The sequence below is a fragment of the Colias eurytheme genome, chromosome 6 (assembly GCF_061535395.1).
Source record: "Colias eurytheme isolate Ceu_HAF_F1 chromosome 6, ilColEury1 Martin Lab GWU primary, whole genome shotgun sequence".
Lineage (NCBI taxonomy): Eukaryota > Metazoa > Arthropoda > Insecta > Lepidoptera > Pieridae > Colias > Colias eurytheme.
Genome location: NC_142985.1, coordinates 1,410,204 through 1,436,918, shown reverse-complemented (window position 1 = coordinate 1,436,918; position 26,715 = coordinate 1,410,204). Strand labels below are relative to the sequence as shown.

The 26,715-nt window shown below is 38.3% G+C and overlaps 1 protein-coding gene across 1 annotated transcript; it reads right to left on the bottom strand.

Moving 5' to 3' along the window:
* Positions 1-651: 651 nt before the first annotated feature.
* Positions 652-26,452, bottom strand: LOC149907422 (NBAS subunit of NRZ tethering complex-like). The gene is made up of 41 exons (XM_090102426.1): positions 26,271-26,452; positions 26,086-26,183; positions 25,793-25,926; positions 25,455-25,588; positions 25,119-25,213; positions 24,625-24,802; positions 24,165-24,320; positions 22,558-22,782; positions 22,151-22,255; positions 21,962-22,048; positions 21,473-21,667; positions 21,109-21,234; positions 20,703-20,826; positions 19,949-20,088; positions 19,374-19,687; positions 18,867-19,176; positions 17,940-18,095; positions 16,214-16,350; positions 15,452-15,646; positions 14,794-14,896; positions 14,338-14,537; positions 13,761-13,873; positions 13,468-13,600; positions 12,678-12,926; positions 12,173-12,281; positions 11,985-12,085; positions 11,615-11,844; positions 10,682-10,938; positions 9,958-10,145; positions 8,787-8,951; positions 8,233-8,393; positions 7,490-7,677; positions 6,805-6,941; positions 6,409-6,498; positions 5,434-5,556; positions 4,409-4,585; positions 2,894-3,141; positions 2,224-2,353; positions 1,630-1,747; positions 1,091-1,213; positions 652-1,016 (listed from the first exon to the last, which is right to left on the bottom strand). The coding sequence occupies exons 1-41, from the start codon at positions 26,340-26,342 to the stop codon at positions 717-719; spliced, it is 6,624 nt and encodes a 2,207-aa protein (XP_089958552.1). The 5' UTR covers positions 26,343-26,452; the 3' UTR covers positions 652-716.
* Positions 26,453-26,715: the final 263 nt, after the last annotated feature.

Genomic DNA, 26,715 nt, shown 5'->3' with positions numbered 1-26,715 from the left:
ATGATCCTCCATTATTACTAACTTTTGTGCTTTTGCTGAGTTATTCCACACTAAAAAAAACTGTTAACATGGCTGGCTTATTCCCAAACGTTGAACTTGAAACAATAATAACGCCAGCATCTCCATAAAATAAATTTTTAGTATGTTTATGTTCGGTGCAATGACCACCGAACACCCTAGTCAGCAATACTAGGTATCGCGGGCGGCGTTTAACATAAATTAATGCAGTCCACAATCAACAGTCCACAAAATAACATATTACCGTCGCGACGCGTTCAACATTAAACATATAACATAACATAACAGAATAATTAACATATAATATAACAATTATTAACAATAGCATTAGCAGTAAAACATTAGCAAGTAAATATAGATAACGATTATAGTTATAGTTTTAAAAGATTATTGTAATTTTAAATCAAAACCTTGACATGATACGCTGGATAAAAATGTTTTAAATGGTTCATTCTTCAATTAAGTAGTTAGTAATCGTGGTACTGCTAGTACCACGATTACTAACTACTTAATTGAAGAATATATTATAATTGTTGTATGTTCATTAATTTTGAATGTTTCATTAATAGGGGTTTAAGTCATAGTAAATTACATCTTGCAAGGAATTTGTCAAGGATAAAAATAAAACACGTCTTGCTACAGAGATAATTTAATAACTTAATAATATACAATTTGCGCGAATAAATATTGATATTGATTTACTTAAATACATTTTTAAAATATAGTACAGATTGAGAGAAACCACGTAATGGTGTAGGTACACCCATAGACATTAACTTGAGATGTCCTGCTTCCGCTATGAAGTTGGCTTTGTTCAATTCATCCACTGCTCTATTCACAGTGTACGAGGAAGTTGGCTCGCCACTCGACACCTCACTACCAAGAATGTAATTAATAATAGACGAATAAAGAGGACTAGATACTAATTTAATAAACAATCCTTGATCTAGGACTTCCTTGATCAGGTCTTCTTCAATTTCTTCATTCTGAATTGTTTCCTGAAAAAAAAAGAATTAAATTATTTGAATCGTAAATTTGATTAATTGGGTTTTTAATATTTATATGAAAATACCTTGTGATCAGCAAGCAGTTTACACAACATATCCTCGTAGTTGTCACACTTGCTCATCAACAGAACCCAGACAGCATTCATCACCGCTCCTCCGTCTATATCGGTAAGTAAGTATTGCACTTCCTGAAAATATTAAAAACATAGTTTATTTTGAACTTTACTAGAAACTCTACTGTCTATGACATGACTGACTGTCAGTGAACAAATAAAGAATATTTACTTAAGCCAGAAACAGAAAAGTAATTAAATATTATGTTTAGCGGATAGACACATAGATGTTTATCTGCTCCGCGCCACGCGCCACGTAAAGTACGAAAAAAAATTGGTTGTCTGTAAAGTCGGTTTACTGACGATAGTTGAACGTGACAACGTCCGATTGTGCTTCTTTGTCGCTCGTTCCGCGCTCTCGCTTGCACTTCAAGCCTTACATGGAACGCCTCAGAGCGAGGTAACGCCGCATGAGTCATGTTTTTTCGTGCGTGCAGCCGGCTCTATCGAATTATAAGACGTTGTCATGTCAAAAATATATAATAAAAAACCTGTTCAGTAAGCACGGGCCTCCTCAGCAGCATTTTGATGAGCACCAAGTTCTCCGCGTGACCGCTCGGCTCGAGCAGCATGTGGCGAATGTATTCGCAGTGCAGGCTGTGCGATGTACTGAAATCGAAACGAAGCATGAAAATAGTGTGGAAATCGAAAAAGGGAGGATCTTCTACCAGTGTACTCGAAGGGCCGGCCGTTAAGGCTTCGATTAATGATATCGGAAAGTATATGTATATGCTCTGTAGCAAAAACATTTCGCTTGCGCAATTCAGAGTGAGGTGTCGCTTCATAGTGAAGTGTAGGTTAGCGTAGCGTAGTGCACTGTAGCGTAGTGTAGTGTAGCGTAGCGCAATGTAGCGTAGTGTAGTATAGCGTAGTGTAGCGTAGCGTCGTATAGCGTAGCGTAGCGTCGTGTAGCGTGGCGTTATGTAGCGTAGCGTCGTATAGCGTAGCGTTATATAGCGTAGCGTAATGTAGCGTAGCGTAGTATAGCGTAGCGTAATGTAGCGTAGCGTAGTATAGCGTAGCGTAATATAGCGTAGCGTAATGTAGTATAGTAAAGTGTGGTGTAGCATAGTGTGTGCACTCACGTGGTGCAGGTCGTGTGCGGCCAGCAGTGCAGCGCGTCGGCGAGCGCGCGGCGCCGCGCCCACGTGTCGCTGCGCGGGAGCAATGCGCAGAACACTTGCGATCTACCCTCTTCTGATAGCACCATGTCCTCTGTAAGATGATAATAGGTTTTTTGAAGTGAAAACTTCTTTAGCGGCGTTGAGCACTTTTTCTGTAATGGGTATAAAATCTTAAACTCGCGTCAGGACACGTGACCTGATCGAAAAAGCGTAAGACGGACACCATTCCAAAATATCAAACATGCTCAACTATAATTTTTTTTTCTGCCGGCACTCCCGGAGTGCAACCCGTCTTTTTTTTTAATTTGTGAGGTGTGCGACACCAGGATGGAACGATGTTACTAAAATAACTGGTTTGAAAGAGAGAAAAAGACACAGAAAAACACGCGAACGCCACACGGCTTACAACTATAGCAAAAAATGCCATTACACTTTACAACTTTTGGTCTTAATTCCGTCTAGCCCCCTTTTACAACGCGCGATAAGGAACTTCGTACCAAAAAACTTCGTACCAAAAAGTTAGTTATTAATCGTAAGTAACAGCGCGAATAGACTGAACCGTATGTGCCCACCACGGATTCAAAATATTTCTCTCCTAAACCAGCTCCCCCCCTCTCCCCAAAACACTTACCATTCAACCCAGCCGCATATTCATCGTCTGCCCACTCCGTTTTAAACAAATCCACAGTGGAATCGGCTACAGTCATCAAGTCAACGCCCTGTGGCTTCGCACCAGCTAGAGCCAACAATCCGAGCCGCTTGTGAGGCGCTAGACCACGCTCACTTGCCACTTGTAGCACTTTCTCTACTAGATCTTCGGGGAACTTGATGCCTTCTTTGTGATATTGCGTCATGCGGGTCACGAGCGTTTGGGTGGACCTGGAAATTATGGATTAGTTTTAAAGGAATAAATACTTTGTTTTGGAATAAGAAAATACGAATTTCCAATAACGCGTATTGTATGTGCAAATATTTTTTCGATAACAGCTGATTTAAAAAACCAAGATAATTAAGCAATTTAAAGGCAGAATTAAAAAAAAAATTGGCAGTAGCTGGCTGGCTATCCGTAACCCCCCCCCCCCCACAGACTGTCCCCACTCACTCCACATCGTGCAGCAGCTGGTCAGCGGCGAAGTGGAACAGCTGCGGCAGGTCGAGCCGCAGGTTGAGGCAGTGCAGCAGCGAGTCCAGCGCGCTGGCTCTCAGCACCGGGCTCAGCAGCAGCTGGCTGGCTATCAGCACTGTGTATAGCCCCCCACAGACTGTCCCCACTCACTCCACATCGTGCAGCAGCTGGTCAGCGGCGAAGTGGAACAGCTGCGGCAGGTCGAGCCGCAGGTTGAGGCAGTGCAGCAGCGAGTCCAGCGCGCTGGCTCTCAGCACCGGGCTCAGCAGCAGCTGGCTGGCTATCAGCACTGTGTATAGCCCCCCACAGACTGTCCCCACTCACTCCACATCGTGCAGCAGCTGGTCAGCGGCGAAGTGGAACAGCTGCGGCAGGTCGAGCCGCAGGTTGAGGCAGTGCAGCAGCGAGTCCAGCGCGCTGGCTCTCAGCACCGGGCTCAGCAGCAGCTGGCTGGCTATCAGCACTGTGTATAGCCCCCCACAGACTGTCCCCACTCACTCCACATCGTGCAGCAGCTGGTCAGCGGCGAAGTGGAACAGCTGCGGCAGGTCGAGCCGCAGGTTGAGGCAGTGCAGCAGCGAGTCCAGCGCGCTGGCTCTCAGCACCGGGCTCAGCAGCAGCTGGCTGGCTATCAGCACTGTGTATAGCCCCCCACAGACTGTCCCCACTCACTCCACATCGTGCAGCAGCTGGTCAGCGGCGAAGTGGAACAGCTGCGGCAGGTCGAGCCGCAGGTTGAGGCAGTGCAGCAGCGAGTCCAGCGCGCTGGCTCTCAGCACCGGGCTCAGCAGCAGCTGGCTGGCTATCAGCACTGTGTATAGCCCCCCACAGACTGTCCCCACTCACTCCACATCGTGCAGCAGCTGGTCAGCGGCGAAGTGGAACAGCTGCGGCAGGTCGAGCCGCAGGTTGAGGCAGTGCAGCAGCGAGTCCAGCGCGCTGGCTCTCAGCACCGGGCTCAGCAGCAGCTGGCTGGCTATCAGCACTGTGTATAGCCCCCCACAGACTGTCCCCACTCACTCCACATCGTGCAGCAGCTGGTCAGCGGCGAAGTGGAACAGCTGCGGCAGGTCGAGCCGCAGGTTGAGGCAGTGCAGCAGCGAGTCCAGCGCGCTGGCTCTCAGCACCGGGCTCAGCAAAAGCTGGCTGACTATCGGCAGTACTTTGTCCACGTCGCCGTGAGTCATTTCCAGCTCGCTGCAGAAATCAAATATTGATTAGTAATTCAAGTCATGTCAAGTAAGTATGCACGTGCTGCAATAATCATTTTGTATGCATGCGTGCGTGGTCTAGCGTTTCAGGGAGCGTCATAATATAATACATCATCATCACTGCACCCTTTGAGTTAGTGTAGTGATAAGTGAAAAGTGAGCAGTGACAATTATCTGTATACCAAAGCACACGAACAAAGTGATTTACTTCCCCTTAACAGACACTAAGCAAGTGACAATGGACACTCTCTTAGAATAAGTAATTTAGAAATTTAGGTTAACATAAAATTACTTATTAGTCTTGTAGGCTAGATTGTAATTTATATAAGGTGCTATTTTAATTAGCAACCTTATTTATTAAAAAAAAAATCATCACTGCAGGCGCGTGAGCGACGTTGCCGTTCCGCTATAACAGCGCGAGGTCAACGCCCCGCTACGCTGGCGCGCGTGCGACGTTGCCTCTTTGCTTTAAGAACGCGCAGTTTCTGCTCTTAGTAGATACAGTTCTTCGTGTGTGGCCCTCAAGTCCACGCGCCTGTGTAGCGAAGCGGCAACGTCGCACACACGTTATACGCAACCGGTCTAGCAAACATTACAACTGGTGCGTACAATCACCACGTCACACCACACATCAAGTGTGCAGCGCACTTTAAGGTTATTTTGAATGCTGTTAAACAAATTTTCACTTTTTGTGTACTTGCAACATTAATCTTATTATATCAAGCAGTTATGCATTTTTCTACAAAGGAACTTTACATGTACTCTGTGACTTATATGCTTACTTTTAAAGTAATTAAGTGCTTTTAAAACAAAACAACATAATATTATACTTACGTCCACAATTGTGGTGGGGGATCGCAAGCTTGACGGATATTTTGTACCGCCTCCGAGTGGAAATTCTCCAGGAACCGCGCCCATCGGCTTAGCTCTTGGCCCACGCTTGACCACGCTGCTGACCTGACACGATTAGAATAAATTTAATTAAATCTATACTTAATATTATAAAGCTGAAGAGTTTGTTTGTTTGAACGCGCTAATCTCGGGAACTACTGGTCCGATTTGAAAAATTCTTTCGGTGTTAGATAGCTCATTTATCGAGGAAGGCTAGCTATATATCATCACGCTACGACCAACAGGAGAGAGGCCACGGGGGTGAAACCGCGCGGAGCAGCTAGTATTAAATAAATATAGTAAATAAATTACGTATTTTAAATATAAATTAATAACACAAATACTCAACATGCAATAGCAAATTTATAATAAAATGACATACAAGCGATAAATCATAATTCACTATTCTTTCAAATCACATATCAAATCTAACATTAAATACTGACAATAATTCAGGTCAAATCGCCATACAACTGAAAATGACATCGCATTTGTGCAGTCCTATCAGTATTTATATGTGTAGGTGCTGTGCTGACGCAGGATCATCGGCCGCGTCGCACAGTCACATAGCGTCGCCATCAGTTGTCCCGTAACTCTCGCCACCGACCCACGTATTGTAGTTAATAAAATTATATACATAGTATATTTTTGTGTAATTTAGAAGAAATATAAAATTTAATTGGCCGCTATCTTTAATTTCATCTCCCTACACACAGCTACACTAAATATGTATTACTAGCGGTTCGCCCCGGCTTCGCCCGTGGTACCTACATGTTTAAACTATCCTATCTCTCAAGTTGGATCGAACTGCACATGGTGTGCGAATTTTATTATAATCGGTTAAGTGGTTTAGGAGTTCATTGAGGACAAACATTGTGACACGAGATTTATATATTTATCTGTATTATTAAATCTTACCCGGGGTTGATCTTCGCGTCATTTTCGTGTTCGAGCTGACAGTAGTCCGCTGCTTGTGCTACCATTAGCTGTCGAGTGGAACCGCCCACACTGAAAGTTTTATAATTTTATGTACTTATAGTACAAACAAATTGTAGATTTTTACTGAAAATTTTTTAAAAATTTTTTTAAACGAGATATTTTTTAAATACCTTGGTATGTTAAAATAATTTGTAACAAATAACGATATTATTTCAATTTGTAAATATTTTTGTTTATTTTTCGTATCCTCTTTGGTTATCAACAAAAAGGACTTGACAAACAGTTGAAATTCACTGGTTTTAAATTTATACATTATCAATAATACATTTTTTTTTATAAAATAATCATATTGGACTATTTAAAAATGTAGATTACCGTTCTATAGCTTCTTGCGAGAAGCAAGTATTCTCAACGAAGGTAAGTATATCCTCCTTGGATAGCTTGTTGAAATAGCTCACGCACTCGCGGTATTGCTGCATCCACTTCTTGTTGTTCGCTGATGATTGTGGCACCTGGAACAAATGTAATATATTGTTAACTAGGTTTCCGCCCGCGGCTTCGCACGCGCAGTCAAAGAAAAACCCACATAGTTCCCGTTCCCGTGGGATTTCCGGGATTGCTTCATTTTCCCGGGATAAAAAGTAACCTATGTCCTTTCTCGGGTATCAAAATATCTTCATACCAAATTTCATGAAAATTGGTTGTATTACTTTCGCATTTATAATATTAGTATGGATTTGATGTACTAATTTGGGTAAAGAATAACATTTTAATGCAGCAGAATAGAACACTATCCTAAGTTAAATTAGTAAGATTCTTAGGTTAAAAAAAAAAAAACTGAAAGGTTCATAATAAGAGAGGAGAAATACTTAAGATTCTAGTAACTCTTTTCGAATAAAATCAGTCAGAAAACCAATCAATTTGAGCCCTCGGTCAGCTGTCTACAATTCACCAGCTTCACAGATTAGCTCAAAACAGTATTTAGCGCGTAATATAACGTACACCAGAGCAAATATACCAAGATTTCCATTTCTTAATAGAGGTAATCCAACAAACTCACATCAAAGAAGAACTTGGTGAGCCAGCGGGTGTATATCGTATTGACGGGCACCGGGATGCGGAAGGAAGGTGGCAAAGTGCGCAGGAACTTGGTGAGAAGCGCTACGTTTTCTGGCTTGATGATGGATAATATATGGGCCATGAAACGCTCTTCTGATGGCTGTTCCAGGAGCAGTTTGTAGTCCAGATCTGAGGGTATATTAATCATGCGTAGGTTTGTCGGTCTGTCAGGATGAAGAAGAATAGAAAATATTCGATTTCTTCAAATTTTGCAAATATTTATGATGAATTAAAGTAAAAAAAAATAATTATGTAGTGTTAAGAATTTAATTATGATACATTTTGTATTACGTTGGAATGCATCTATGCACTTTTCTAATAGCAAAAACAAAAAAAAATCTATTCTGGTTTTACACGATTGTCTGTGTATATTATAGGCCAGTTATCCTTATTTTTGTTACTCTTTTTTGTGTTTGTAAATGTAAAAAAAATAAAGGTATGCAGCAAAGCGTTTTTAAATTGTATCACAAAGTGTATTTAAAAAAAATGTTGTGTGGTTTTATGAAACCACGGTAAAAGTGAAACTTAGGCACAAAATTATCGTATTACGAACCGTACGATAATTATCGTACGGTTCGACCGTCACGCGACATGCGCTACACAGACCAAAAAGTTTGAGACGATGTAATAAAAGTTTCACTTTAAAAAAAAGTTATAACAAATAAAGCAGATGTGGTGTCTCACCAGGCGAAGCAGCTTTAGCCTTCTTTAATAACTTGATATGTTCAGTAGCCGTCAATCCGTACACTGGCGGCTTTTCGTCCACTTTGTTCAGTAGCGAGAAGAAATTAATCAGCGCTGTGTAATTGGTGCCCTCTACCTCTGGCCATAGGACTTCTAGAGTGCTGTTTAATAACGATAATATTTGCGTTCAAATATCTATTCGTATTCAAATCTTATTTAAATGCTTTTAAAGATTAGTTTTCACTTTAATGACTGTAATGATATTTGTTAAATTTTCTCCACACTGAATATTGAAATAACTGAAACATCCGACTCCACATAAAAAAGTAAAATAAATTATTGAATTTAAGTTGCATGAAATGAATGTTCTAATTTTCGAAGTGAAACTTCATTAGGCGCGTTGAGAATAAAATTTCAAGATTGCATCATGGCAATTGGTATCTTTAAATCTTGCAAAAGAAGTTTAACTTCTGACACGTGTGCTCGGCACGCACGCTCTTTTTTATTTCGTTTTTTTTTTAAGTGTTCAAATTAAATAATTCCTTGATATTTACCGCGCATGCGCATTAGGGCTGCGCGCGATATCCTCGATAGCCTCCGGCGCGATGTGCGACAGCGTCTTGTCGGAGGCCACGTGGTACAGCCACACGTCCAGCAGATCCAGCCCGTACTTGAGAGCGAGCGTGCAGGCCATTCTTGCGTGCTCTTTGGAGTTCGCCCTGGTAGACCAAATGTTTTGTATTAAAAGATTTTGTTCGGGATGGGGGTAGTTTGAAATGTGAAAAGTAAAGATAATTTTGTTGAAAATGTTGGCAGAATTCATTCATTTATATTTTGTGTTTGTAGAGGTATATTTAAGTTATTAGGTTATTATAGTGTAGAGGGCCTAATGTCTTTGATCGGTCGCCATTGTAGATGTGTATTCATAATCGCCTTAATGACATCGACGATCATTGGGTGGAAGACTCATTACAATTACTTTTTTAAAAAGAAAGTGTATCTGCCGAAATAGCTCAGTTGGGAGAGCGTTAGACTGAAGATCTAAAGGTCCCCGGGTTTCGGCAAGCTTTTTGTTTTTCTAATTGTTATCATTGAATCAGAATAGTTAAGCATCAAATTTTCAATAGATGCCTAACAACACAATTTTATGCACAGCACCACGTCAGCGTTTTTTTTAATAAATTTAGTTTTGCAATAATTAAGATAAAATTCAGAAGTAATTGCATCTCGTTTATCAGAAGCTGGTTCGATCCCGGGTTTCGGCAAGTATTATTTTATGGTAAATCCTTAATTATTTTAACGTTATTTCTTACACTAGGTTGAAATAAACTTTTTAAAGCCATAATATAATTACACCTTGGGGGACGTTCAAGTATTACGAAATTTGGGGAGAGGGGGGGGCCCGTAAACGTTACGATGCTTTATGTGGTACAGGAAAGTGCGTTACACAAATGGGGGGGGGGGGTCAAAAAGTTAATTTATTTATTTATTTATGTAGGAGATAGATATTTATTTATACACTAGCGGTCCGCCCCGGCTTCGCCCGTGGTACATATTTACGTTTTCTCTACATAAGAACCATCCCCGTACTTCAAGGAATATAATAAAAAAAGAATTATCGAAATCGGTTCAGCCGTTCTCGAGTTATGCGCTTACCAACACATTTTGCGATTCATTTTTATATATAAGATATATATATTTTAGTTAAAAATGTAGTACACTCACTTGGCCAGCCGGTATATGACCTCTTGTCGATACTCCTTGTCCGCATTAAACAAGATCGCGTTGACGCTGACACCTAGCGCGCGCACTTTGCTCACTTCGCCCAGCGCCGCCAGCTGAGCCAGGCACCGCACTATCGCACGCACTTGTGCCTCCGTGCCGTTGTTCTCTTTTAGCGTTGTTATCGCCATCTTTGTTTACATAAATATTTTTTGCTATAAGACTCGGTTGTTCACATCACACATTGCAAAATTATTTTTTGATGTACACAAATGAGTATTACTTTTAGCTATAAGACTCGATTGTTCAGTGTTCACATCGCAAAATTATTTTTTGGCTATGAGACACAATTATTCACATTACACATTTAAATTATCAAAATAACCATAATAAACGTTGAATTAATCATTAGTGTTTAAGAAAATCGTATACGTTTAATTTGCGAATAATGTTTTGAAATCGTATCATTTACTTTTTTAAGCTATTGCATAGCTTTTATCTCAGACTTTGAGCGCGGCGACCGAATGTGAAAATTCCGTAACGAAAAAACCTAACACCCCCCCACTCCAACCGGCACAGCGATGCGATGCTATGCAATAGCTTTACCACGGCAGTCATGCCACACGTATTTTTTTTCTACTTTATAATTGTAAATTATTCAATCTGTTACAAAATGTTTCATGCTTACTAATATATTTGCAAATTGCAATAATAATAAGCCGCTTACCTCAGCAGGTCTCGCGAGGTACACATTATCGCGTAATGTGGGCGCGTTACACCGCAGCAGCTGTGCATACAGGCCCGCACTGAGCGCCGGCACCGAGTGGCCCACACTCGCCACGACCCCGTCGACCCCCGACCCCGTAACCCCCTCCCCAACCTCCGACCCTTCAACCCCCAAACCCCTCGGCGTGCCGGCTAGCAAGCACGCCACGCTCAACGCCGTGTCCTTGTATAGGAGGTCCTCCGCGACTTTTTGTACCACTGGGGGAGAGAATTTTAAGTTGTAATCGATTCAGTTTAGAAAACACAAATACTTCTAACTTTTAAAGCGATATAAAATGACGCATTGATTATTCACTTTCTTTTTTAAATAACAATTCTTTATTTTAATACAAAAGTTACTATTGAATAATAACAATTTGAATAAACATATTGGGCTGAAAGAATGCAATTTACATCATCTCCTCGGCATAACAACATACATATTTTATTGTCAAATATAAAAAAAAATCTACACAGAATATACAATAATCAAAGTTAACACGAGATAATAGAAATCAAAACATTATTTTGTAATAACACTGATAATCTAAATAAAAATCTAAGTCTAAATTTAAACAGTGTTTAAACAGTGTCTAACACTAATCAGGGGTTAAACACGGTTTTGTAATAGACAATTTTTTAAACACGTGTTCAACATGCGCTTAACTTTTTTGTAATAACACTATAATTCGCCAGAACTGCAATATTTATCGCGATAAGCATTTATATAACAGTTATTTAAATATACAAAACCCCATACTGATTGAAATTACAAGTTATTTTTTTATGAATGTGTATTCGCAATTCGCATATAGAATATAATTTACAAAAAACATTCGCGCTCAACCGTCCAATTTCATCCTGCTGGATAAATATGCTGGACCAAAACCAATACCTTCGGTCTCATTCTCTCCCGCAACTCGATCGTCTTCCAGACAGCTCTGTATGTAGTACCGCTTGAGGCGCGAGTGCGGCGAGTCGCGTGCGACTTGTGAATCGATCGAGAACTTGTCGTAGCGGTAGAAGTTATTCGTCACTTCGAGCTGCGGGTACAGGCTCGAGTAGAACTCTTGGCAGTGCACTTTCTGTTGGATCAAATCCGCTTCCGTTTCTGGTGTGCGTTCCCTGCAGTTACGCAATGAAAATATTAGAAATATTCGAAAGGACAAGTTACTAATTTGATTTTGATAATTATAACTTCGAAATAAATAATGTAAAGTGCCGTTAACAGTTATTATATTATGTATCAGATTGCTTTATTTTACCCAGCAACAAATTTATTTTGAATAGTGTCCACTAGGTAATTGAGCAATGGCTTCTTTTCAGACTGCGCTGGTGTCAAGATATCTTTCCTCTCTGTAACGGGCTGAAAACAATAAATATATTTGAAGATTTCCCATTCAAAAAGTAAAATTAAACTTTCACTTTCATTAATAGATAATTTTTTACACACCGTGCTAACCGCATCAGAGAATTCGTCATCCGTAGAGGGCCAGCGGTACCCATGTCGGTAGTCAGGTTGGACTGGCTTCGGTTGAAGACTCTCAAGCTCTAATTTTAGTCTGAAAATCAAAATTAATGGTTTGTAGCAGTACGTTTTAAAGAAGAATTTCTAGGCACACCGTAGCGTAGCGTAGTAGGGCATGTGGAGGGGCAGCTATAGCAATACCAGCTAGTACATGTGCTACGGGACCAGTATAGAGCCGCAACATGCGCTCTACATAGTGAAGTAGAGTAAAAACACTCCATACATAGAGTGCAGAAGCTCTTCCAGCTGTTCTAGCAGGAAGTGCGCCAGTGATTTGTCTAATACGGCCACGTGAACGTGTGCTCTACATCTATGAAATATTATACATACATAAAGTGCAGCAGCTCCTCTAGCTGTTTTGGGGGGAAGAATGCTGCGATGTGGCAAGTAGGGCCACGTGAAGGTGTGCTCTACATAATGCAATACATACCTAGAGTGCAGCACCTCCTCTAGCTCTTCCGACGGGCAGAACGCAAGAGCCGCCGCAAATAGATCAGCCCGCACTTGCGGAGCAGTGTGGGGTGGAGCAGCTCTAGCTACACCAGCCAGTACATGTGCTGCTTGGGACCAGCGCAGAGCAGCGAGCCGCCGAGCACCGGAGAGTGCTGTAGCCCCGCCCCCCGCCCCGCAACCCGCGCCCAGCGCTTGTTGGCACACTTGGGTGAGCACCATGCCCTCCCTGAAGACACAACATTTATATACGTCAGACGTGTGATGTTAGAAATGGAAAAAATTGGTTGTCTGTAAAGTCGGTTTACTGACGATAGTTGAACGTGACAACGTCCGATTGTGCTTCTTTGTCGTTCGTTCCGCGTTCTCGCTCGCACTTCAAGCCTTACAGGGCCGCATGAGTCATGTTTTTTCGTGCGTGCAGGTGGCTCTATCGAATTATAAGACGTTGTCACGTCAAAACCAAGGTTTTTTTTAAATGTGCTATAATCCATTTGATTGCATTAGTCATCGGATATGTTAATTTTTTAGTGGAGAAAATAACAATTACATACTTTATCGCATAACATAACTTTACAATTGCGTGCACACGACAAAATCACCCTCATACAAACATCTCGTAAATTATTTTACAACTAAAATGCAAAACCATAATGATTAATGACCATGATGTAAGGAACCTTGTCCAACAAATGATTTTTATTTATCTATACAAATATTATAAAGAGGAAAGGTTTGATTTTTTTTTTGACATTGTTTTTTTATTTTACCTAGCCTCATCATCATCACCCGCAACTCGCAACATCTTGGCCACTTGCAGTAATTTCTCACTTGCGAGGAACGAACTCGACTCAGATTTCAAACAATCTTCAATCAACTTCATACGATCTTCACAGAGGCGTACTGAAATTTAAAAAAAAATGAATATGTTTTGGATCCGCATAATAAACATTTTCCAAACTTTTCCTTCAAACATGAAAACAACATTTGAACAATATAACAAATATTAAAATCTAATTAGATTAGTCCATACAAATAATAATTTTACTTATAAATAACTCACTTTGAATAGGCAAAAGTTTAATCCTGAACGCATTAAGTATGGGCAGGGCTTCTATCAGGTCAATTTCTTCTTCCACTTCAGGATGTCCACGCTCGATTAAGTTTAAACAGGACCTGTATAAATAAAAGTTTCAATTTACAGGAGAATTCTGTTTAGTAAAGCAATAGAAAACAAATTAAAATGAAATTCTGTTCAAATGGTTCTGTCCAGTTCTGGCATAAATGATTATGGCATAAATGGCAATGGCATAAATGGCAATGGCATAAATGACAATATTATTTAAAAGTCGAGTCATGAGTCCCGCCTCGTGATCGAATTTTTTCTATTCTTTATAAATTTATAGTTAAAAGGTTCTTAAAGTGTTGAAACACTAAATTAGTATTTTGATGAATACTTTTTAACCACAAGCCACAAGAATTCATAACCTCCTCCTTTTTTGAAGTCGGTTAAATAGAAGCAATATCCAGCTATGTTTTATAATTTTGTATGCATGTAGATTTTATGTGATTGGGAATTGTGAGGAGAAATAAATACATTATTTGATTTGATTTGATTTGATAATCCTTATCACCCTCACCTAGCCAATTGCAGCGAAGGGTCTGTAAGCGAAGACGCCGAGTTGAAGTACTCCCTAGCGGCTTCAAGCACCAACTTGACAGTATTCTCATAATCTATCACGTGGGAACCATAGCGCATGTGTGGATTGCAAGTTAGTACATCTGCCGCCATGCGGATGCTGTCCATGTCACCTGATGTTAGGAGGGCTGATGCGTAGATCTAGAACATTCCAGAAAATATAGGTTACTAGATTTCCGCCCGCGGCTTCGCCCGCAGTTTCGAGTTTTTGCAACCAGCAGTTTCGAAACATGATATAAAAAGATGTGGAACTAAAGGAGAATTATTATTTTTCATAATTTAATAATGGCAAATTTAACTGACTGACATTGGTTCACAGAATGTTAATATTGTTAATTGAGTTATAATTTTAACAACTAAACGTGTTGCATGCTAGAAATAAAAGTGATAAACTTACTTCGTGACACTCCTCGCGAGTGATACAATCGAATATTGTATGCTGCAGATCCAACATGTCCTTGAGAATGCTATTCCATTCACGTTGTTTTGCTTTTTCGCTCCTGAAAATAATAATAACACCGTCATGTTGACTGTACGTAATTCATGTTTTTGGTCAATATGAAAGTCAAAAATATGACCGTCCGTTGTAGCTCGGCTGCAATTTACAATAGCCGCTGCCGCGGTTCGTATTTCGAATTCCCAATACCCTACCTCTTACCATACATACACATGCAGATCTAGTGTATGAGCAGGCGCGCCAATTTCCATAGATAAAGCTGCCGTTTGTTTTTTCGTTACGTAAATTCAAAGACCTTACACTACTTACACACGTGCATGTTAAAAGAGCGCGAGCACGTGACGAACCAATCTCCATGGCAACAGCCGCGTTCCAAATTCAAATCCCCACATACATGTGCGGCTCCACGACGCACTAATCTCCATGGCAACAGCCGCGTTCCAAATTCAAATCCCCACATACATGTGCGGCTCCATGACGCACTAATCTCCATGGCAACAGTCGCGTTTGAAATTCAAAACATCAAATACACGTGCGGCTCCACGACGCACTAATCTCCATGGCAACAGCCGCGTTCGATATTCAAATCCCCACATACACGTGCGGCTCCACGTCGATGGAGCGGGCGAGGCGCGCGAGCAGCCGCACGCAGTGTGCGCGCTCGGGCAGCACGGCGCGCAGCTCGCGCGGCGCCACCGCCACGCCGCGCCACGTCAGCCTGCTGCACCCGGCCACTATGCGCTCCAGCTCCGATACGCGCTGCACCATGTAGTTCGACGGGACCGCACCGTCGCTGGACATAAACGAATTATTCAAATCGAATCGTATCAAAAAAAGACGGGTTGCACCCCGGGAGTGCCGGCAGAAGTGAAAATTTGATTATTAACGTTGAGCATGTTTGATATTTTGGAAAGGTATCCGTCTTACGCTTTTTCGATCAGGTCACGTGTCCTGACGCGAGTTTAAGATTTTATACCCCTTATAGAAAAAGTGCTCAACGCCGCTAAAGAAGTTTTCACTTCAAAAAATATCAAAATCGGTTCGTAAACAAAAAAGTTATCCACTTACACACGTAAAAAAATATATACGGTCGAATCGAGAACCTCCTCCTTTTTTGAAGTCGGCTAATAACTTATCGAGAAAAAAAAGAAACATCTCAAATCCAACTGCTGTTTTATTAAAAATGTGAAAGAATAAAAAAATGGATTCGAAGTCGCGTTTTTATATTTGGAAACTGCATACACATACTCATCATCAACATCAACCAATTAAAACCACTACCCTCCCTCCTACGTACGTACGACGATAAAGACCATCAACACAAAAAAAAGACCATCAACAGGATATAAACCCAACTCACCTCTCCTTCAGCATGCAGTGCAGCAGATCGCACGCCATGCTGAGCTGGTGCGTGTGCGCGTGCGCTAAAATGCACCGCTCCGCCAACTCTAGAAGCATGTCTCTTTCGAGCGCAAACTCACGCTTGTTGCGGAATACCTGTTACCAATGAAATTTTCGATTCGCTTTTCATCGCATACTCGCACATCGTATACAGTATATTATAGTCGGCACGGCGAACATTGATTCCTATGACAGTTCGTGTTAGTGATGCGTTGTACTTGTATGATGGTTCGTGTCGATATTTTTTTACCATTTAAAGGCAAAGGCGTGACTTACGTTCAGCCACGTCGGTAAACATGTTTTTACAAATACATATTATAAACTGCATTTTTAACGAAAATTTTTAACTTTAATATTGTTGTTGTATTAATTTTTTAGCATGGATTAAGTAAATAAAACGAAAGTTTTCCAAAAAAAAATTTGGAAAATCCAAAAGTGCACGCCTCATAATTTTTTTTAAATAAATATTTATTAATTATTATTTTTGTTTATTTAATAACAATTAAACCACATCGAATCAGACCCTGAAAAATGAAAGGGTTCTATTCCTGAGCATACTCAAGCGTAAGAGAAAAAAAAGACTCGATTAGTAAAGTATTTCGGTCGCTATCGTGTTAACAAGAAAAAGGATCCGCACATACAGACACACGGACGTCCAAGACAGAACTTTTTTAAACTGTTTTTTAACTAGTTTAAATAACAAAAATGACATCAAAAATATCATGAACGTTAAAAATAGTGTTTTTTCTTAATATGTGTGTGTATGTATTATCTTACAAGTGCAATGTATGATACATAAAGACATTTTAAGTTTGAAAAATCAGATGTTTTGCGCGAAGTGACAGTAGTACCCACCTCAACGCTTCGCTTATGAGGCGTGCAATAAAAATGCACCTTATTAATTTCTCACAATTTTTAACCCGTTAAACACGTATTCGCTAGTGTATATTTTTACAAGAAAATGGATGTCCCGATTTAATTTGTCTGAAAAACTTTTGTTATCATAGGTAAATGGATATTTTTCAGGTATAGTCTCACTATTTGGTTTTATCTTTCGGTTTTAAAAATATTAAATCATTTCCATTATCGACTTTTGTTTATTGATACTTTCCGCACTAGTAGATTAATCCCAAACGATGTAAGTTTTGCAGGAAGTAAACGTAAATTCAGATTGAAATAATTTCTCGTAAATGTTAAGAATTGTTATAATTCCAACGGAATATCATCGTGATGGCATAAAGCTACGTAAAAATTAATAAATGCCCTTTATAGACGCCTCCAACAAGTTTCTAATTAAATGGTGTCGCCATTACAAGGTTGTGTCTTGGGAATAACTGTCAGTGTCACAGGGATCATGTTTCGTGCCGTGCCGTGCGGACTATAGGTACATTTTTATACCGTGAAATTTACCTAATATTATAATATACGATGATGCTATAGAACAGGGAGGTTACCCTAATGTCTTATATTGCTATTCTCTCCAGTAAGGGTAAAGCGATGGTTTAAGCGACCTATAAAGCGCTGTCATTTATCCACACTGGAAATAATACTCCATTACGATGTCAGGGCACAAGGACTAGGCGTTTTTAAATTCATTTATACAAAGAAGTTATAATTCACTTTTTCAGTATGATTAGCAGTTTTCAACAGCACGCAAATTATTTTTTTCAATCATATACACTTACCTCAAGCACAAGTGTAAGGTCGTCCTCACTAAGCTTCTCCAGGAAGTTGATAAGATTGGATATAGCCAGCCCCTCCTGGCGCACGATCACCTCGTGCCGCTTGAGGAACGGCATCACGAAGTTGCGCAGATCCGCTAGGAACGTCTCTGTTGTCGACTGGAAAATAAAAAAAAATGTTGTGTGGTTTTATGAAACCACGGTAAAAGTGAAACTGTTCGAACGGTTCCGAACACTGCTTTGTGTAGCGCATGTCGCGTGTACACGCGACATGCGCTACACAGACCAAAAAGTTTGAGACGATGTAATAAAACTAAAGTTTCACTTTAAAAATTGGTTGTCTATAAAGTCCGTTTACTGGCGATAGTTGAACGTGACAACGTCCGATTGTGCTTCTTTGTCGCTCGTTCCGCGCTCTCGCTTGCACTTCAAGCCTTACATGGAACGCCTCAGAGCGAGGTAACGCCGCATGAGTCATGTTTTTTCGTGCGTGCAGCCGGCTCTATCGAATTATAAGACGTTGTCACGTCAAAACTTATGTTAATCACGAGATTAAGTGTTTTGTCAATAAATAGATTTTACTTCCTTTCGAATGTGTTATAATTTTAATGTTACGTCGTTAAAAGCAACGTATAATAAATATTCGATTATAAAGCGGAATGGGAACTTGTGTCCTTCGCCTTACCATGCCTACAGATAGTGTTCCTATAACTTTATAGCAATTATTTCAGGATTTTTTTTAAATTGAAAATTTGAAATAATTCATTATGTGTAACATTAATATTTCGAGTTTTTATCCTCTCTTGTGAAAGGGATCATACGTTTAAAAAGTAAACAATTTTGCCGTACTTAAAATCTAAAGTCAGTTTCACGTGAAAACAAATATCTTTAAGTCATAAGACATTTAAAACACATGAAAAATAAACTCACAAATTTCGTCAACAACTTGCAAACATCCAGCACATCCATTTTCTCCAGATCAGCAAGCGTCACATTTTCCACATTGAGCTCATACAGAAGCGTGGCTAGGGTCAGTAAATGGAACAGTATAGTATCCATGCCATTGGCCCTGCCCCCTATAGTGGCGATAGTGATAAGTGTAAGTGCATGTGAGGCTAGACCACTGCGCCCTTCGATTTCACGCGCACGTCGTTGGTACCATTCTGAGATATCCTCTTCCGATAGAGTGTTTTCGGATTCGGGTGTCATGTCTTCTGACCAGTTGGAACTCCAGATTGGTCTAAGATACACATAACAATTACAAAGTTTAATGTTCGGATGGCACTTAATATTTCAGAATAATTAGTGCGGTTAAAATAATTTTACTCAAAAACATTTTTAAAATTATGTTGTTTACTGGACGTCAATTGGACATAATATTTTGGGTAAATACTTAAAATTTAAGCTTAGTCAAAAAGTTTGTATAGTCAAAATTACCTGAAAATCTCTTTCTTGCACCAATCATGCTCATGCTCAGATGGCTTTATTTTAATCGGCGATTTCTTTTCGAACCAAACTATAGGTTCCTTAGTTGGCAATAAATGCTGATAGTTCAGTGGATTAGCTGATTCTGGTATCTTGTCCAATACTGCCAATTGCATGGACAAGCTCTTTATATATGGCCATAGACAAGTGAGAGCTTCTATGCGACCTTCTTTCGCAATTTCCAACGCGCTATAAACTATGCTGTTGCTACGAAGTCTATGGTATTCATCTTTTATGTATGTAGACTTTTCGCATTGAAGGATTGCCTGAAGTAAATTTACAAAATTAATGAAAAGTTTTTTTTAATTGAATTTTATACTAGAGTTTAAGCAAAAACAGTCAAAATTAATAAAAAATAGCGCGTGTGCCGAGTACACATGTCAGAAGTGAAACTTCTTTGGCAATTCAAATATACCAAAATCGTCGCCTTATTCCATGACGTGAAGGTATTGTCAGGACGTGACCTTGAAATTTTACTCTTAACGTGCCTAAAGACGTTTCACTTCAAAAATCATATATTATTATACCTCATATAGGTTAAGTCTCTCCTTATAGAATATCATGACATGCCGACAACGCAACAGTTCACTGGTGTAAGTATTCAGATCTTCCAAGGTGATATCATCGGGCGCCTTCCATTCGTCTTCCGGTAGGTCCATGTTTATCTCTGTGATATCATTACCAAATTAATATTAATAAGTAATGCGAACTTTTCAGAAACTTTTCCTATATATAAGAAAGAAAGAAAGAAACCATTTATTCCAACACACACAACACACATATAAAATAGCATTGTAAATTTTAAATAATATGTAATAGAAAACATAAATATATGTATAGGCATAATACCTCAGCACAAAAGCAGGTATTTTTCATGGGGTTACCCTATTTAAAATATTTTTTCAATTAAAAAAATAAACTATCTCATTATTTAAGCGCAGTATTGTTTTTTGCAATCATAACTTAGTTCGATTTTGTTCACCTGGGTTGCGTTGCCATACAGTGTACACTTTATACACGTTTAATATACAAAGGATAAATTATTACAGAACAGAAGATACGTGTAAGTGTATTTTTACACGCTTTTTATTAGCTTCACCTGTATGTTTGTATGTTTGTTTGTAACCGACTTCTTTGGGCGCGATTTTGACCCACTTTAAACGGCCAGATTTCGTTCAAACTTTGTAGATTTATTGAGGACCGATGACAATACACTAATTTTATAAAGCGTGTTTTTTAGTTTTTTTTAACTATTATTTATTTAACATTTATCCTACAAACCATCCAAGATATCAGTGGCTGTGAGCTGTAACCCAAAGTCCAATAGAGCGCGCGCCGCAGGAAGACTCTCCGGAATTCGATCCACACACTGATGTACTACCCAGATTTTTTTCGACACTTTGCTCTGAAAGAACAGCAATAAATTTTATATGTATTTTCGATTAATGAGTTTAGAAAAGGTATAAAAACATTTAATTTGGATTTTTTGTATATTATCTGTCCATGAGACTGGGCAAGGACTGGGTAAAGAAGTAGAATTAAATAAATTATAAAAAAAATATTTTTATTAAAGAGATTATAAAAGTGAAAGATAGTGAATATAGAATTTGAAAATTCAGATTTCGATTCATTTTATGGGAAGTTTATTGTGAAAGACCTATGAATTATATTAGAAAAATGTAATTACCAAATAATTCTGTATAGCGTCAGTAGAAACCGGATTCTTTCTCCATTGCTGTTGATACACTAGATCACTGTCCAACCCAAAGGCTTCTGCGAGGGTAAGAGCTTCAGAATATTTGCCGCTCTCAATCTAAACATTGTAAAGTTAGGTAGAACGCAATTGAAAATTTATAGGTAATTTTATGAATTTTTAGAGCTAGGATAAAATAACTGTAAATGTACATTAGGAAAATATAACTTAAACATGTATGAAAAGATTTCATTAAATCTAGTTTAACTCCAATTTTTAGCCAAATAGCTGAAAAAGAGTATAATCTTATGACTACCTTCAATAATTAAAAAAATATAAAATTTTCTTATGAATCTACCTTTCTAGAAAACAATTCCGTCGGTGTGGTGCTCTTAACCCCCAGCAACCTATACACGCGAGATACAATGGTGATCTTCTTGGGTTTCGGTTGGAATGTCTCCATATCAGTGATAGCGTATAACACAGACTTGATAAGCTCCTTGCCCACTTCTAGCATTGAATCGTCCTCGGCTTCCGATTTCACTACTGCCATCTGTTTGAAAAAAATTGCAATTAAAGTATAAATAAACAATGATTTTAACAATCCAACCTCCTTAGTCATAAGTCATAACCAATGTAATAAAAAAACATTTGACGAAAATATGTCTGATAAATATGTAAAAAATAAATTATAAAGAAATATACCTTACTCTAAAATTAGTATGTAGCATCTTTTCTCCGAAAAGCTTAAAAATTTTAAACGTATTCTACTCTCATATATCTACCCACATAAAATGTATTTTTGTCATAAGAAAAAAATGCCCGCAAAAATGTATTTAAAACTTACCGATTCATCACTACGGGTCTTATTAGCGGGTACTACATTGGACTCACACTCTAGCGCTACAAAAGCTCCATCGTGAGCACATCGCACCTAAAAACATAAGAATAAATATTGCCCCATGTGAAATAATCCCAATTTTCATTATTTTCGTTTATTATATTTATTAATGCGTAAAATAAACTAGAAGTATACCTGAGGAGCGCCTTGAAAGAACTCCGGTTTCTTGCCCAAAATATTAATCATATCCTCAATCCCGCATACTGACACCGCTCCACTGAATCGGGACACTATAATTTCCTGGAACAACAAAATTACTATGAATTTATTATTTAATGAAGAGTTAATTAAGTAATTGTAAATTGTAATACAATAATAATTGTTTTTAAATATCTTGAATTTGTATTGTCTTTGGCGACAATATCCTCCGCGTGTTTTGCCTGTCTATTGTTTTATTTATAAACAGAGCATATGCTGAGCAGTCAAACACGCAGATACATTTTAGTTTCAAATTTTTTTCTTGTTTTCATATACGTTTACTACAAGGATGATATGGTAAATACAAGTATAAATACTTGTTTTGTTTCCATGTTTCAAAATACCTGATCGTTCCACCAGTCTACATCAGCAGGATAGTATAACGTCTGGTCTTTGGCGTTGGGCTCCTTGACCAGTGGGTTTTGCAGGTCGAACTCCGCTTGTTCGACCAGTTTGTGCCTATAATCTCCACGGAGTAAAGGTAAACGCCATATTGAGACATCACCATTGCAATGGATGCAGGCGAGCTTGCTGCTGTCTGGTGATGGCACCATGCGGACTATGAAGTTCTGAAATGGAATATTTACTAGGTTGATCCAAAAGTAATGATAATTGGGTATTTCCTGTGCACATAAAAATATAAAATAAATATTTTTTGCTTGCTCATGTACTCACTAAGTTATCACAAAAAAATCATATCAACAGGACACGTTTCCAAGTATTTACATTAATTTGAATGTGAACCGTGGGTGCCAGAATGTTTCCCGACGAAAAGAAGAAGCAACGATTCGACATTTAGAGGGTGAATTTCCAAATTTTTTATGAGATCAGGATAATTTTTTGGCACGATTTGTGATCATGGACGTTACCCGGGTTCACCATGTTTATGCTGAAACCAAGAAACAATCAATGGCCTGGATGCGAGCTTCCAAAGTGACGATGAAGAAATTCAAAGTGAAAATTAGTGGGGTAGATTAAAGCGGTAGTTTTTTGGTACGCTGAAGGAATAATTATGGTGGGATATTTTAAGAAGGTAGCCACTATATTGGGCTCTTACTACACATACCAAATTAAAAGATTGCGGTAGGTTAGTGAGGAAAAGAGACATGGCAAAATGCGGGCTTGAATGCTGTTTCACCCAGACAACGCACCAGATCACAAAGCGTCAGTTGCAATGGCTGCCATTCAAAAATCGGCATTCCAAATGCTTGAACACCCACCCTGTTTGTTAGATCTAGCTCCTAGTTATTTCTATCTCTCTCCTCGGCACAAGAAACACCTTCGAGGCAAGAAATTTTAAGACGACAGCGAAGTGATGGCCGCAGTAGAGGGGTTTTTGTGGATGAAGTCAAAGTTTTTTTTTTTAAGTTTAAGAAAAAATATCGATGTATATTATCTAGTTAGAAGACTATCTAGAGGAATACATAATAATTTTAACTGTAATGACCTTGTTTAATATTGATTATCATTACTTTTGGATCAACCCATGTATGTACATTTACATTGTAATACTTAAAAAGAATACAAATATTATTGTTTCTGTCTGTCTTGTTCAGATTAAAATCTAATTAGATCTAAATGACGCACAGTTTTCTTCAGAAAAGGGGGGGGGGGAGATTTTTTAAGATGATCGGGCGTAAACTTTTATACTAGAAAATTTTTTTCGTCAATAATAAAAAATTGCACTATTTGTAATATTGTTACCTAATTTTTTAAGCTATTGCATTGCTTCTATCGCGGGCCTTGAGCGCGGGGACCGAATCCAGAAATTCCGTAACGAAAAAACCTCACGCTCCCTACTCCAACGGGCACGGAGGTGTGGCTTGAAGGCATAGCATGCAATAGCTTGACCGCGGGAGTCCTCGAGTGCCACACGTCTTTTTTATTCTTATCATACCAAACAACAGCAATATTTTACTAACTGTTGTGTCTTGTGTGTGTTACAACTTACCATGTTCTTGGAATAAACGAAGGGTATATAGAGCTTATAGCGCTCATTGGCCAGCTTTGCCTCCAGCTCATCAGAAACTACAGATAACTTGTAGAATGGCTCGTCATTTAGAATGCGCCATGCCGTCAGACCGGCGCATAAGGGTGAACTCGCTTCCTGTTTAATTTATAATATTATTTATTTTAATTGCTTCCATATCTATATACATTTCTAAATTCTATAAATAACTCGTTTTTTTCTATAAATAACTTTATAAAAAATAAAAACATTTTTTATACTTAGAACAATTCAATTGCATTTTCTCATATACATTGTTAAAAATAACTATACAATACGCTCTTTATTCGAACTCATTAACAATGCGTCAGTTATTTTTTAACTATTTATAAGTAACCAATGAGAAAAAAAATCCAGCGCATAATAAGACAATCTCCACATGAATTTTTTTTTTAATATTTACCTTATAAACAGCCTGAGGTACACCAGCGACATACAAAGTTCCATGCGGACCACAATACGCCGCCGCCGACACGCCGCCCGCGAACTGAAAAGTGTGGTGCAGCTTGTAGCCCTCCGTCTGCGACACTAGGAACCCGCGCAACTTGCCGTCGTATGTGATTACTAGCACTTCCCATGACCTGGTAAAACATGAATAATATACACTATTGTTAATAACCCTCTTTATAAAAAGAAATATAAGTGAATGTTGGTAGTCTCACAGAATTTAGAATCTGATTTCCTTGAGTTTTGTTTCTTAATAAAACCTGTAATTAACTAAACAATTGGTGCAGCTTAACACTTAGCAAGTTAGATTTTCTATATGAATCTAATTGTAACCTCATTGAGAAATAAATTATTTTTAGCTATAAAAAAATAGCAACAGATTATGATGATTTGAAAATTTAAATAAAAATAAAAAGTCAAGTTTGTATTTGATAAATAATAAATTCGTACCATTTAGTATCCTTAACCCGAAGGGGCATGAATATTATTTCAGAAACAGCATGAGTGTTGTCCGTGCACTCTAAGCCTCCAGGACGAGAGCAATCCTACAAATATACAACAATTAAAGGAACATAAAAACATACTATTATGACATTAATATGGAGAATAAATCAGATGAAGACTACTAAAGCAACTAGATGTAAAGAAACTAACTAGTGAATTAGCTATTGACTAATTCATATTCAGTAATTCTGTATAATAAATATAATAGACACATTTTTCTATAATGTTTTATAGGAGTAACAAAGATCTCAAAAAAATATATATATATAATTTAGAACTTACAATTGGAATGTTGAATACATTTGAAGCAGTGAGATCAAAGAAACTAACAACACCATTTCCATACGCAATCACTAAAAATGAGCAGTCGGGACTCCAAACAACTTTCCTCCATTGAGCATATGGATCTCTTGAAACTAAAATGATACATAAGCAAAATTAATAGTATTAATATAGCATTTTAAATCACTTAAATGAGTCAGTAAATAAAATATACAAAAGGAAATTAGCTTCCACTTCATGCATATGGAATATATTGTTATATTGAATTATTACCATTTCTAATGAGAGTTATTGTTCATTAGAAATTGTAATTGAATATGAGTATATTGAATAGCTACCTGTTGTTCTTGCTGCAATTGTTGCATAGTCAGAGCGCTTGGTTCTGATCTCTAATATATTGTCAGTTAGTACTGCAACTACTTTTCCTTCGTCTCCTAAAGCAATATGCCATTTCTGTTGTTTTTCTGTGTGTCTGGACATTGAACAATTAAGATTGAACAAATAACATTGTAAAAACATGAAAATTTAAAACGACAAGATAATACTATTTATAGTATTATCTTGTCGTTTTAAATTAAGTAGTAATATATTAAGTAATTTTAGAATGTAAATAATTGTTATAATAACTTACGCAGTAACACTATCTATAAGACTCTTTTTTGGACCGAAAAATTTAAGCCATTTCCACAAGGCTGATATATTTTCCGGAAATATGTTGTCAGATTTTTGCTGAAATGTAGAATAGGAAATTACATTATAAATTTATTAAAACACAAGACCTTATTATAAAAATCAATAATGTGCAAAATAACTTACTAAATATTCTGGTTCTGGCTTCCATTCGGAGAAAACGTATAGTTCATGCAGGATAGAATTCTTCTCGGTCATTTTTGTACTAGATTTTTATTAACTTTTTCTGTATTTTTATTCACAAAACAGAAATAAAACGTATGTTTTCAATAATACGCCTCCGACAGCTGATGTTGTCTGAAAACAGCTGTCAATGTCATCCAATCTCTGTTGGCAAAATCAATACCTATTTTAAGATCGGAAATTGCCACAAAAGACGAAGAATAATATTATTATTTTATTGACTACATAATAATATTATGATTTAAATACCGATGATGCTATTCTATTGAAAAAAGTGCTACTTGGTATGAATTGAGGCCTGAGGTCGAGTAAAAATGATGAATTTTAACTGTGTAGATTGTTGTTATTTTACGAAAAAGCTATTTCTGAACGTTAATATTTTGCAACT

Bases quoted from the DNA above. Each gene is read 5' to 3' on its own strand.
- LOC149907422 (XM_090102426.1), bottom strand. From the start codon at position 26,342: ATGACCGAGAAGAATTCTATCCTGCATGAACTATACGTTTTCTCCGAA. The intron at 21,235-21,472 runs GTAGATTCATAA...TACAATGTTTAG, and splicing joins CGGAATTGTTTTCTAGAAAG to ATTGAGAGCGGCAAATATTC. The intron at 11,845-11,984 runs GTAAAATAAAGC...GCGTAACTGCAG, and splicing joins CAAAATAAATTTGTTGCTGG to GGAACGCACACCAGAAACGG.